This window comes from Mastomys coucha, unplaced genomic scaffold (assembly GCF_008632895.1).
Source record: "Mastomys coucha isolate ucsf_1 unplaced genomic scaffold, UCSF_Mcou_1 pScaffold8, whole genome shotgun sequence".
NCBI classification, from domain to species: Eukaryota; Metazoa; Chordata; class Mammalia; order Rodentia; family Muridae; genus Mastomys; species Mastomys coucha.
Genome location: NW_022196914.1, coordinates 38,146,404 through 38,159,650, shown reverse-complemented (window position 1 = coordinate 38,159,650; position 13,247 = coordinate 38,146,404). Strand labels below are relative to the sequence as shown.

The window sequence follows — 13,247 nt, the reverse complement described above, 5'->3', positions numbered from 1 at the left end:
AATTGACCTAAACATATTTTAAGCAACTGATTGGTAGAATTATATTAACTAGCACTCTTTAGTAGGTCCCCTCAGGGCTTCATCTGGAACTGAGTATTAAAAACAAGGTTTCTCCTTTCTTTCTAAGTTATGAAGCAGGCAATGTTCATTATGATAAGAAAATTGACACTCTAGAGCTATGGTTGTCAATTTATTAGACCTAAAGTACCCCTTTTTCCTACTGGAAATTTTATAATGCTCTTTTAACTATCATAAAATCAAAGTGGAGCAATATGATCTTGAAATTTAACTATTACAAAAGAAAAATAAATAGAATTTGGTTTACAATAAAACCATACACTGGGCTATTAAACAAATATTTACTGAATGCCTACTATGTGTCAAAACATACAACCGAGGAGAGGAAATTCTTTTTCTTCTTAATTTAGTTGTATAAAGGATGGAGTAATGAAGGTAAGTAGTGAATATAATTGGTTAGAAGGTTTTATGATGATGTGCTAAAGAGTGATACAAGTTAATGGAAACAGAAAAATAAAGAGTACTGTGTTAGAAGGGTATGGAAGAGAACCACAATTTATAGATTGCATTCAGTAATTGTAGTAAGACTGTGAAGTTGAGGTTTGGGCAAAAAATTGAAAGAATTGGAGAAGAGCCAAGCGGACATATGAGAAACGTTGCCTTGAGCATAGAAGTTTCTAGAACAAAAGCTTGGTGAACTGTGAGTTTATGGCATGGTTAATAAAAGATGTCAAATAAGTAAGGACAGCAAATATGAACACAGTAATCTTCAGCATGCATTATGGAATGGCAGCCATTCCAAAGCTTGATTAAATCATGGTTGTTAATCTAAATAAACATGACACAAGACATGGAACAATCTCCATCATATAAGCTTGTGTAAACTTTTGTACAGCATTCAGCATTTTCAGCTCCAAGCTACTAAACATCAAAAGTGCTCCCCCAAATTTGCTTCAAATAAAATTCCCTCAACAATGCCATAAACACTCACAGGACAGTATTACCTTCTTATCATTTGGGAGTCATGGCCCTTCAGTAACATTTCTTTTATAATTTGGCCATAGGAATCTTTCAAAATTATTGAAGATTTCAAAAGTTTTTAAGGAGTGGCATAACCATTAAAATTATTGCTCTAGAAATATAGAAGGAGACAATAAAATGTTATTAACTTGATGTGGACAACAATAATAAACCCATGTGATATAAACAGGAGAGAGATTAAATCTTAATGCAGACTTTAGAAAAGTATATTGTGTGATTATGGGAGAAAATATGGAAAGCTGAATGACATATTTGCACTGTTATAGAAAGAGTTTTGTTTTCATACATCTCTAAAAGTATCTTGGAGATATCCCGAAATTTCTGGACCACACTTCAGACAAACTAAGAGCAGAGGACACCTGTGTTATGCTGCTCTTATCTCTGTAATCTCCCTTGCAGTCTAGAACTAGGTGGAGAAGATTGTCACAGGACTCCATGGAGCTAGATGCATTGTTGAATCAAAAAAACTGAACCATTCTGATAGACTCCAGAAGTTTGGAATTTATAACCAAAGAACAGTAAGGGAAACATGAAAATTGAGAAACAGGCACACGAAGAAAAGGAAGATCAAGAATCTATAAAATTAAAAAAAGCTTACAGAAAATTATGCATGAGCACTTCCAAGCTTACATTACATAGAAAACCTTCATTTTGAAATTTATTTTGATATAACGTTAGATGCATGATGTTTATTTTACAAGCATAGAATCATATAAGTTACTTTATCTATAATAAGTATAAAATACATTAAACTCTTTGTGGCAGCCTTCCTAAATATTTCAGGAACTCTAGTACTTAATTAGACTCTCCTGCAGAAATTATGGCATTTCAGATTAGCTTCTCTATAAGTAAATTAATTAGCTACAGAGACCTTTTACAATGCAATAAAACCCTTTAAACTTAAAAATTAGCATAGCATTAGGAGATTAAGCTTTTTAAAAACTCTCTCTCTCAATCAAAGGAAACACAAATGAAAATTCTCACTGTCAAGCCTCTGTTCTTACAATGATGTTTTTTGTATTCTGCTAAAAAGCTCATTCTGTACTGTTATTTAGCATGTAACTATTACCTCAGAATCTGATGGTTTTATGACACTTTATCGAAAAGTTACAAATCTCATCCTGGTAACCAGGAGCCATCCAGACTCTGCTTCAATAGTTTCAATGATAGAAAATTTTTTCTTCACTAGAATTTCTGAATCATTTTAGAATTGTAATTTTTAGACAATGTTTATTTCTGTTGAGAATAAAATTATGTATCTATGACTCTTATGTTTAATTTATCTTCTGTAGGAATTTTAAAATCCAATTAAAATGATAGGTATAAAATAAGAGTACAGCCTCTGTCTGGCAATATGTGATAAAGGGACACACTCTGACCTCCTGTGCAGGATATATGGCTGACTGAGCATTAATTTGAACCATCTTGTAGACTCTATTCCTATACTATGCAGAGTTCTTGAAGTGCAGAATGGTATTTCTAGGATCTCTTGCAGCTAGAGATACATACATATGTACATATATGTGTATATACATATGTTTATGTGTGTATGATTTATGTTGTGTGAATCAAGTGTACATGCCTAAGATTGGCTACTAGAATTCAGTCAACTGTAACCATGTAACATTTTGTTTTTGAGGACAATGGATATGAGCTAAACTAGCTGTTATCAGTTTCTTTGTAACTTGTTAATGTGGTAGGAGAAACCACTTCTCATTCTTCCATAATATATCAGTGCTAATCTCTGCAGAACAAGAACAGAGTCTATGTTCTTAGGTCCTTTTTGCCCCACAAAGAGTCTCTGACTCCCTTAATGTTCTAAAGTAAACCCCCTTCTGATGAAATTTTGCTTATGTATTATGGATTTCTATTTTATTTTTATGAGTTTTCTATACGTGTGAATGTGTGAGTATCTCAGTGTCTGTATGTTTTCTTTTTTTTCTTTTGCTCTTTTTTCTGTTTGTTTTATCCTATTCAGGTTTCTTTGCATTATTATTATTATTATTATTATTATTATTATTATTATTATTATTATTGTTTTAGATACTGTTTGTTTTCTAATGAGAAAGAAGGAAGGAAAGAAGGAAGGAAAGAAAGAAAGAAAGAAAAAGAAAGGAAGAAAGTAAGAAAGAAAGAAAGAAAGAAAGAAAAAGAAAGAGAAAGAACAAAAAAGGAAGGAAGGAAAGAAAGAAAGAAAGAAAGAAAGAGAGAAAGAAGAGAGAGTACAGATTTGGTGGGTATGGAGATCTGGGAGAATTTGGAGGAGGGAAACCATAATCAAAATATATTGTATAAAAACAAATCTGTTTTCAATAAAATAAAAGAAATTTGCTAGAAAGAAGGCTCTTTGGACATGAATCTTGGCAACTACTACTTGCCAAGGATAGAGCTTTGAACTGCAAAACAATGAGACACCACCCACCCCCACCCACCAGTGTCTGTCTTTTGCAGTGTAGTATGTAAGGACCCAAATGTACATGGGTGCTCTTCTGTTTATGAGCTGGTGTGTGTGTGTGTGTGTGTGTGTGTGTGTGTGTGTGCGCGCGCGCGCATGCGTGTATGTGAGAGAGAGAGGGGGCGGGGACTGACAAAGACAGAGACAGAGAGACAGAGAAAATTAGCTAGGTTTACAATCTACTCTTCAGTTTTTGAAATTATAAAAAAAACCTGGAATAATAATAGTTTTTATTCACATTATTTTGAGATTCATTCTGATAACTTCATGTCAAATTAAAAATATCTTACATGATAGAGGCTCAAAAAATTTAGTTATTATTATTAGTAGTATCATTATCTTGAATCAATTTGACATCATTATAAATCCCAAGATTAAAGTATATTTCAGCTAAAAATGCATTGTAATCAGCCTGTCAATGTTCTTTTTGATGAATAACTTTGACAATAAAGTATTGTTTTCAACATTTGACTTTCATTCACAATACCAAGGGATAATAAATATATAATTTATTTTTCTAATGCTTAAACCCAGCTGTAAGCTTTAAATATTTCTTATATTTCCTACCATTAAAGCAAAAATCCCTATTGTTAACCATGTAAGACCTTAGATTTATATTTTGATGTTTATTTTATTGAATAAACTATATTACTTCAGTCTGTAAATACATACACCACAAACAACAGTATAAAGTAATATGTCTATATGTATATATATGTATACATATACATATATACATACATAGATATATAAGATGTTATGATATTTTTGTATATGTAATTTAGTCTTATATAAATGAAGCAACTTGCCATCCTGGCAAGTTTGATAACCAAGCAGTTAATTATATTGTCAAAGTTATTAGTAAATAAACAGTGTCGACCAAAGACAGAGTCAGGAATCCTCCTCACAAATCACTCTCTTGGGCTTGACTGTTCAGTGAACTAGGATACTAACTATAGGATTATACAACTCAAGTATTTCTATAGTAAATCTCTCTCTCTCTCTCTCTCTCTCTCTCTCTCTCTCTCTCTCTCTCTCTCTCTCTCTCTCTCTCTTTCTCCCTCTCTCTCTCTTTCTCCCTCTCTCTCTCTCTTGTGGTTTTTTGAGACAGGGTTTCTCTGTGTAGCCCTGGCTGTCCTGGAACTCACTCTGTAGACCAGGCTGGCCTCAAACTCAGAAATCTGCCTGCCTCTGCCTCCCAAGTGCTGGGATTAAAGGTGTGCGCCACCACTGCCCGGCTAAATGGCTAAATGGCTGTCTCTTTTGCCCTTCAGAAACTCTCATAAATTCAGATCTTCTCTGCAGTGTTTCTTGGATCCACTGTTTTGTTTTGTTTTGGTTTGGTTTTGGTTTTTCAAGACAGGGTTTTTCTGTATAGCTCTGATTGTCCTGGAACTTACTCTGTAGACCAGGCTGGCCTGGAACTCAGAAATCCACCTGCCTCTGCCTCCCAAGTGCTAGGAAGTGAATGTGTTATTTATATAACTATAGCTTAGTGTAAGAAAAATTTAAAGACTAGCTTACTTTAAATCAACTACAGTATCTTCCAACTTCCTTAGCACTGAGGGAGATCCTGAGGCTGCCTTTACATGCCACATCAGCACTTCTCACTTTCCTTACTCAAAGGATCATTTTGTAATCTTGGTTCCATAGAACCTGATTAATTCCTTTATAGTATTTCTCCTCCCTTCCTTTTTCATTGATAGGGGGACCACTACTTTCTCAGCACAAAGTCCTTTACCTCTAGAGCATATCAAACCCAATTATTAATCTCTTTGCGATCCCACCTATTCTTCCAGAGCAGAATCTCTAACCATGTGACCTGCATATGAATCACACATGATTTCTGTAATTCCATTTCTAACACTGGTTCAGATGCAGGCTAGTCCAGCATTCGTGCTAAATTATGCCTTTCCTTTATGTTTTTAACATATATTTGATAGGAATGTTTTAGTGTTAAAAGGATACTTTCCAATTTCTGCACTTAAAGTCTGAAATTTTTAAAATGCAATACTAAAAGAAAACAAGTTTCCTGGTGAGTGAAGTGTGTAACATAAGGGGCCAGAGGGCTGAGCTGCTGCTGCCTCTGAAGCTTTTGTGGACTAGTTTCATTCTTAGCAAATGTCTAAAGAACATTAATGCATTTATCTCATGTGAATTTGCACATATGAATATTATCATAACAAGAATGCCACCTTTTGATGCTTTATGAATTAGATAAAATATTTAATCAAAGTATACTGCTAAAAACCTTATGTAGTATATTAAAAAGCAAATGGAGACATTAACTTATATTATGGAGATAAAGCACACTTTGGAAACAGTTTAATTTTTTGATATTTATTTTTTGTTTCAACAAATATAATCTTAATATAGGAAATACTGGTAACACCTTCATTTATTTCCTTTAGCTATAAATTATTTGACTTTCTTTCTTTTATCTGGTCCACTCAGTGGAATGATGTAGATTTTAAAGGCTGCATAGTTTCTCTTCTTCCACCATAGATTTTAACTAATGATCATAAAATGAAGACACTGCTAATCGGACACCCTCAGTATAATTACATGAAAATGGCAATTACAGGTCCACGTTGCTAAAACTCACATTGCTACCATGCCAGGGGTGGAAACATCCTGCACCACCCCCAATAAGACAACAGGATTTGGGAAAGCATTTGATGCAACAACTGCATATATTTTGTACAATTTGCTAAATGAACTCACTAGTTATTTTTTAAGGAGAGTGTATTATTTAAAGGCAGTCTAATATATATATAATATTATTTATATAATACATATTATATATGTATTATATCTATGTATACCTGCGTGCTACTATATCTCCAACTTGCCATAATAGTTTCCAGGAACTGACTTGCTTTTTCTCCTCTACAGCCTGCTTTTTTCATTTTCTTTTTCAGAATAGACCCATAATGTTCAGGGAAAATACCAAGAATAATAAATCCCAATCTCTGCATATAATATACCTTCATGACACACTCAAGCTGGAAATCACAGGGACCAATAAAAATGCAGGCAGCTACTGATAATGAGGTCAGAAATACAAATAAATTTACTTTTAATGAAGACTGGAGGCACAGTAATCAAAGTGTTAAAATTCATTTCATGCATATCTCATTTGCTTCTTAGCTGATATTTACCACGCAATTCTGTGAGAAAGTAGAGGCCTAAGATGCTCCAGATAAATGGCTCAATTAATTGTACAGAGGTAGACCTCTTTGAGCTGAGCCAGAGCTGTGAGCTCTTTATTAAAAGCACTATTCTGTAGCCCCTAACCTTGTTCCTTGACTCCTCTCTGGTTTCCAATTTAAACAAGTCCCCATGCGGCCTGCTCTAAAGGGCTTTGTCTCCCTGTCATTGTTAAGAGAGCGGAGGCATCCAGGAAGTGTGAAATCAGACCTCATGAGTTGAACGGTTCCCCAGGGAACGCCGGACTGCGCAGAAGGTCAAAGTCATGGGCCGGACCATCTAAAAGTGTCTGATCGCCGGTCTGTGACACAGCGAGTTGGGGGTGGGGGCTAGACTGAAGAGGACTGCAATTGAACACATCTTAATTAAAGCCCACAGACAGCAAAACAAAATGTTTTCTAAGCAGCCTGTCAAATGGGGCTTAAATTTAGCTCTGCTAATGAATCTGAGCTGCTCACTGTTATTTTGTAAGATAATAAGACTCTCATCTCAGAGGCTGATTTAAAAAAAAAACTGTAGCATGTCTTTTTCTGCTGTTTTGTTACTTAAATATTTTTCAACAATGAAGACAGTTTTCCAAAAGGAAAACATGGAAAAAAGTATATGCAAATAAAGGGGGCACTAAACATTCCTCTTTAATAACTACTTGTTTTCTAGACTATGAGGCTGACATGCTACAAGTCTTTTATGAACAGCTTAGTTTAAGGGGAAATGTTCAATTAATGAGACAATTTTAATGACAATGAATCATAAATCCTCTCTCTCTCTCTCTTTCTCCTTCTATTACTCCCTGAAAGAGATGGTACCTTCATTTGCAAAGCCAGTTCACCTGGGATAGGACAGTTTTATGTGGGCAGCCTGTAACACAGTGGCAAGCCAGAGCAGCTTCTGAAAGATCCATGGTTCTCCCATATCACTGTTTCTGAAGCTGACCAGCTGGTCTCCCTGGAGAGGCTATGACCTCTTCCTCAGGAGCAAAACAAAAAAACCCCACAAACAATAACAAGCAAACCTCCTACAAGCCTGGTAAAATGAGGAGGGGGTGTGGAAGCTGCACACCTCAGGGCAAAGCTGAGAGAGAAAGGCTGCTGAGAGAACTCACAGTCTGGAGTTAGTGGGAGCAAGGGCTGGGGAAGGGCTGGCTTCTTCCCTTTGAAACTTGAAAGAACTCATCACTGGTTTAAAGATAACTCACTACATTTTCCTTAAAGAAAGCCTCACTCAATAGAGAAGACGTGAAATGCTCTGTTACAAAAAGAAATTAGGCTCTCTCTCTCTCCCACTCTCTTTCCCTCTCTCTCCTCTCTCTCTTCCTGTCTCTCTCTGTCTCTCTGTCTCTCTCTGTCTCTGTTCCTCTCTCTCTCTTCCCCCTCCTCTCTCTCTCTCTCTCTCTCTCTCTCTCTCTCTCTCTCTCTCTCTCTCTCACACACACACACACACACACACACACATTCCTCAGTTGGTTTCTCTGATCTTATAATCTGGCCAGTTTGAGGGCACATGTGACTTCACATTGGAAAGCTTAGTCTCCAGTGAACAGGACCAGACAACCTCTTGTTTTGCTTTGATGGTACAGAGAAACAGTGACCTCTCACTGGGTAGCTGATGGTGAGTCCATTGTACTTACAAGTATTTTCAGTTACTCAAACTTTTTCCCTTAGAAGAATTTGGTGCACCAGAGGTTTCAAACCCTAGTGCCACTTTCTCAGGCTGTGAAAGGCTGTCCACAATTTGACTGAAATTTCAATCCACTCTTGTGCTGTGCTCAATGTGTGCATATGTGTGGGAGTTGTAAATTGAGGCCTTAACCACCAGAGTTAATCTCTTTTTTAAATCTGTATTAACCTTAATGATTTGAAGTGCACTGGCCAACACTGGGCTATTGAGACAGAAGAAAAAACTCCCCTTGACTATCAATAGTTTATTAGGGGCTTAACTGAAGTGACCTACTGTAGTCCTGTTCTGCCGAACAAGGCTATAGGCTTTTTGTGGAAAGGAAAGGAATTGAGGGTTTCATTAAAAAGTAATTTGTGCTTTCTACTCACTCATTCAAAAAGAGTCTCAATTGCTCTTTATTCACACAGAGTTAATACAGTATCACAATGTTTCTCAATGAATGTGTTGTAACAAAAGAAAAATTTTACATTTTGAAAGGAAAAAATTCTTTGTAACTGTAGTAAGATTGATAGCTACTTAAAAGATTACAGAGTCTTTCTTTCCTGTGCTCACTTAATGATGGAATATTAATTAAAATTGTGCTTAAATTATGTGACTGTATGCTGCAATAATTAAAAGCAATTAAAAATATATGAAAGTTGGTCACATGTCTTGTTAGGTTTATTTAAAAGAAGTATTCTGAAGCCAAATATCTTCTAACTTTATTTGCTAGAAGCTTTATTTCTACCAGGTCAGAAAATATTCCTGGCTTAGCATAGAGAATTACTCATGATTTTAAAATCCCCTACAATAAAAAAGATCAGTGATCCTCAACCTGTGGGTCACAACCCCCTTGGGAAACCTCTACTTCCAAAAATATTTATATTATAATTCATAAGAGTAGCAAAATCATAGTTATGAAGTAGCTATGAAAATAATTTTATGGTATAGGGTCACCACAGCATAAAACATTGTATTAAAGTGTCCTAGCATTAGGAAGGTTGAGAACCACTGCCCAGGTTGTATGCTCCTTTGAAGACTTGAAGATGGAAAAATACATTTAATCCTGTCTCTTTACTTTTATTTCACATTAGGCAGAGTCTAGCTGTCATGAACCACAAAGATGGACATCAACTTTTTGAGATTCTATAAATAAAAGACAAAGTACATGAAGAGCTTATTTGTGTCTAAAATTGTTTATAATTTCAGAATTAAGATTATTTTAATTAATAGTATATCCAGACATTTTTTACTTAAACAGACAGCCCGTAGTTTTTGCCACCATCACAAATGTCATAAAAACCACAGAAGGTCAAAGGGTGAACAAGGTCAAAGACTAAATTATCCATTTGGCCCTGAATAGTTCAACATCTCTCTTGTTCAATCCAGAGCCCATTAGATTATAAGGTCAGCATGGAATGAGGAATCATTAGATTTATATCCTTAAAACTGAAGGAAAAAATTGAGATTCAGTTATTCAGGAGTCCTCAAATTAATGTTCACTTTATCAAATAAAATTATATTTCATTGAATCTCCAGTGGAAAGGCTATTGTTATTCACATTTGACTTATATAGAACCATTAGGAAAGATAGATCTCTATTTTTTCCAACTTTGAAAGTCCATGTACTTTAACTTCCATAGTGGCATACAGGCCAAGTAGGTTAACCTAGTTTGCATATTCATGAAGTTCTAAAATCAATGACAACTTCTAAGAGGAGACAAACTTATACAACTGCATTCAGCTTGAATAATGTCAGATAGTAAGCATTGGAAATAAAGGAAATATGAATCATTCCATAAGAAATTATTGTGTAGATTAATTCACTGATAACTATACAGGAAACTAAGTTTTAAGAAAGAAAATGAATAAACTTGCCATTCACGAGTTCATTATCATTAACAACTAAGCTAGCTCACACTCTGAGATTACAGCTACCCCTAGTCCCAGTATTCTCATGCTTCCATTTGTTTTTAAGTCTTTTTTTGTCTTCAGTTAAAGATGAGCTGATGATCATCTTTTCAAAGAAATGATAAATCCCTATGTATTTATTTCTGTCACATATTATACTCATTTGATGATATACAGATATTAAAATTTTAAATATTGCTATTTTGGAATAAACATCTGCTGTTTAGTTTTGAAGGGAATTATCTTTTTATCTGTTTTCAGTTCTACTGAATGAATTGAAGAAGGACATAGGGATTTGCAGATAGTTGGATGGTAAGAAAAGTATTGTACTTGCTTCAAATAAGTCTATAAGGGTCATTATGCTTAACATTTAGAATTATGTGCTTATTACTACAAATAATAGGCCAATATTTTCTAGCACAGTGAAATTTCCATGGAACTGGCAAGTCAGTCCTATCTTACTGTCTGATTTGAGATAGATAACTCAATGGTCCTATGAACATCTCTCAGATCCTTATTGAACTACATGGCAAATCAGTGACCATAGCTACATACAAAGTACTTAACTCTGCAGTTCTATGATATAAAAGCCATCATTTCATTTGTTACTATGTTGAATACACAGTGATATTAAAGCTAGAAAAAAACCACAAAACTGGTTTTGCTGTTCTTACACATCTATGTCCTGGATGTGTAAATAACCTATAGGCAAAGTTTAGATACATAATTATCTTTTTAGTATGCCGAAGAATTTGTGTAACTAGGAAATTATAGCAGCAACTGAAATATGAAGCATTCATAGTAATTATTGAACACGCCATCGCTGACCTTTTCAGTGAATGATGCACCAGATTCCATGTGTATTTGACTTACAAGTGTGAGAGAAACTGGTGACACCTTACAGGAGATGGTTCTGTTATGCTCAGTATGCAGAAACAAAAATCCCTGGACATATCAATCCTGCCACAGTGATTAAACTTTGGGAGGACAATGATCCAGAAGTTATTTTGACTTTTGTTACTTATTTTTAGTGTATGACACTGTGTTTAAAATATAGAAATATGTAGGCAACTGGGAATTATCAAGTCTTTTGTGAGATCAACTCTGATTCTTTCTATTTAAACCTCTGACTTCAATGATTCACTCAGATAAAATTCAGAGCTGGATTATTCCATCACACAGACATGGCCCACTTTTTGATATATATAATATGAGAATTACATCATTTCCTACCTGTGACATCTGCAGCCATCAAACCTTCTGCTTTGATAACCTTCACCTGGAGAAATCCCACATCTTTTAGGTTGTTAAATATCCTCAGTGGGCTCTGAAAAACCCAAACATAGGCATTAGGAGGAAACGCAAAACAAAAGAAACATCAAGAAATATGCTTAGAAAATACTAAATTTTCTCAACATGTTGTCTCGGGGGTCAAAGAGTCATTTGTGGTTTTCCCAATACAAATTATACTTCCTGTGTCAGGAATACACACATATGCATGTGCACATGAAAACATGCACTCGTGTGCATGGTCATGCACATGCACATACAATTATGAAATTAGTGATGAATGATTATTTTTTGAAATAAAAATACCACAATTACTACCCCTAAATAACTCTCAGTAGACGCTGAGAAAGGAACTATGAAGCAGATCTCTCCAATGGCTTCTCTCAATGTCTTCTACTAAAGCACTTCAAAAAAATCTTTCATCTGTAAGTATGATAACTTGAAGATTATAATAAACAATTATTAACTCTTAACTGATTGGTTATATGACACTCCTCAGACACGGGAGTTATTGAGAAAGTTAGTACTAAGCAAATTATTTTTTCTAACATTTTATTCTTAGTGTTTAGATGAGAAATAAATTATCTAAAGACTTTGTGTGGGCTGGTGAGATGGCTCAGTGGGGAAGAGCACCGACTGCTCTTCGGAAGGTCATGAGTTCAAATCCCAGCAACCACATGGTGGCTCACAACCACCTGTAATGAGATCTGATGCCCTCTTCTGGTGCTGTCTGAAGACAGCTGCAGTGTATTTACATATAATAAATAAAAAAAATCTTTAAAAAAAAAAGACTTTGCTAATAGTTATTTCAAAGAAATATAGTTTTCTAAAACTTTTAAGGGAGACATTTTAAAAAATAAATCAATTTAAATAATAAAATAAATTCAAAGGTGGTGAGGAACTTTTCTTAAGTTTATATTTGTATTTGCTATATCATGTATAGAATTGTGAAAGTTTTGCTAGAACCAGATGATAAAAGCTATTTCAATTAACAAATTGATTGTGATATACTAATAAGCATAGTGCCTGAAGAAACTGAAGGGAGAACACTAACATAAAATGACCTAGAACTCTAAAGAATGAGTAAGTGCAACAGAATTCCAGAACATTGGTATGCATTTTGTTTACATTTCATTTGGTTTTTCCTATGGTAAGGCCTCTACCTCTAATGAGCACATTAAAGACACTCAATTTCTCACCTCCTTTAAAATGTTTTATCACAACATATTTTAATATGCTCTGCATAAGAAACTTATCTATCAAAATGTTGCTAGAGTAAAAGCAGTCTCATTAGTATATTACTTGAGTAGGGTACAAGCAAAGCAAAGCTTCTACAATACAAACTTTATCACTCCTAGATGGGTAGTCATTGTTTACACTAAAGCTATGCCTTTGGTATTCTGAGAGGAAGAAAGATGGATAATGTGTAATCTCATAGCATGACTTCCTAAAACAGTGCTCAACACAAAGAGTACCTCTTAATCTCTGCTATAAACAACTGTTTATCACCAAAACTTTATTTAAAAGGCTCATTTGGCTGGATTTAGTTTAAATGCTCTTGTGTTTCTTTTTAAATCCCTACAAATCAAATGTTTATCAATGGGGACCTTAGTCAGCAGGGCTATGGTTCTGAGGTTTCCAAGTAATGCTGTGTCCCACAGCACTG

General features: G+C 34.8%; 1 protein-coding gene across 5 annotated transcripts in view; it reads right to left on the bottom strand.

Annotated features, from left to right (window-relative positions):
- Mctp1 (multiple C2 and transmembrane domain containing 1) overlaps positions 1-13,247 on the bottom strand; it is a 586,378-nt gene that overhangs the window by 171,626 nt on the left and 401,505 nt on the right. For all 5 annotated transcript variants that reach the window (XM_031359932.1, XM_031359934.1, XM_031359933.1 and 2 more), the window contains one exon: positions 11,525-11,618. In XM_031359932.1, coding sequence (XP_031215792.1) covers positions 11,525-11,618 — 94 coding nt within the window. The remainder of the gene's footprint in view (positions 1-11,524; positions 11,619-13,247) is intronic.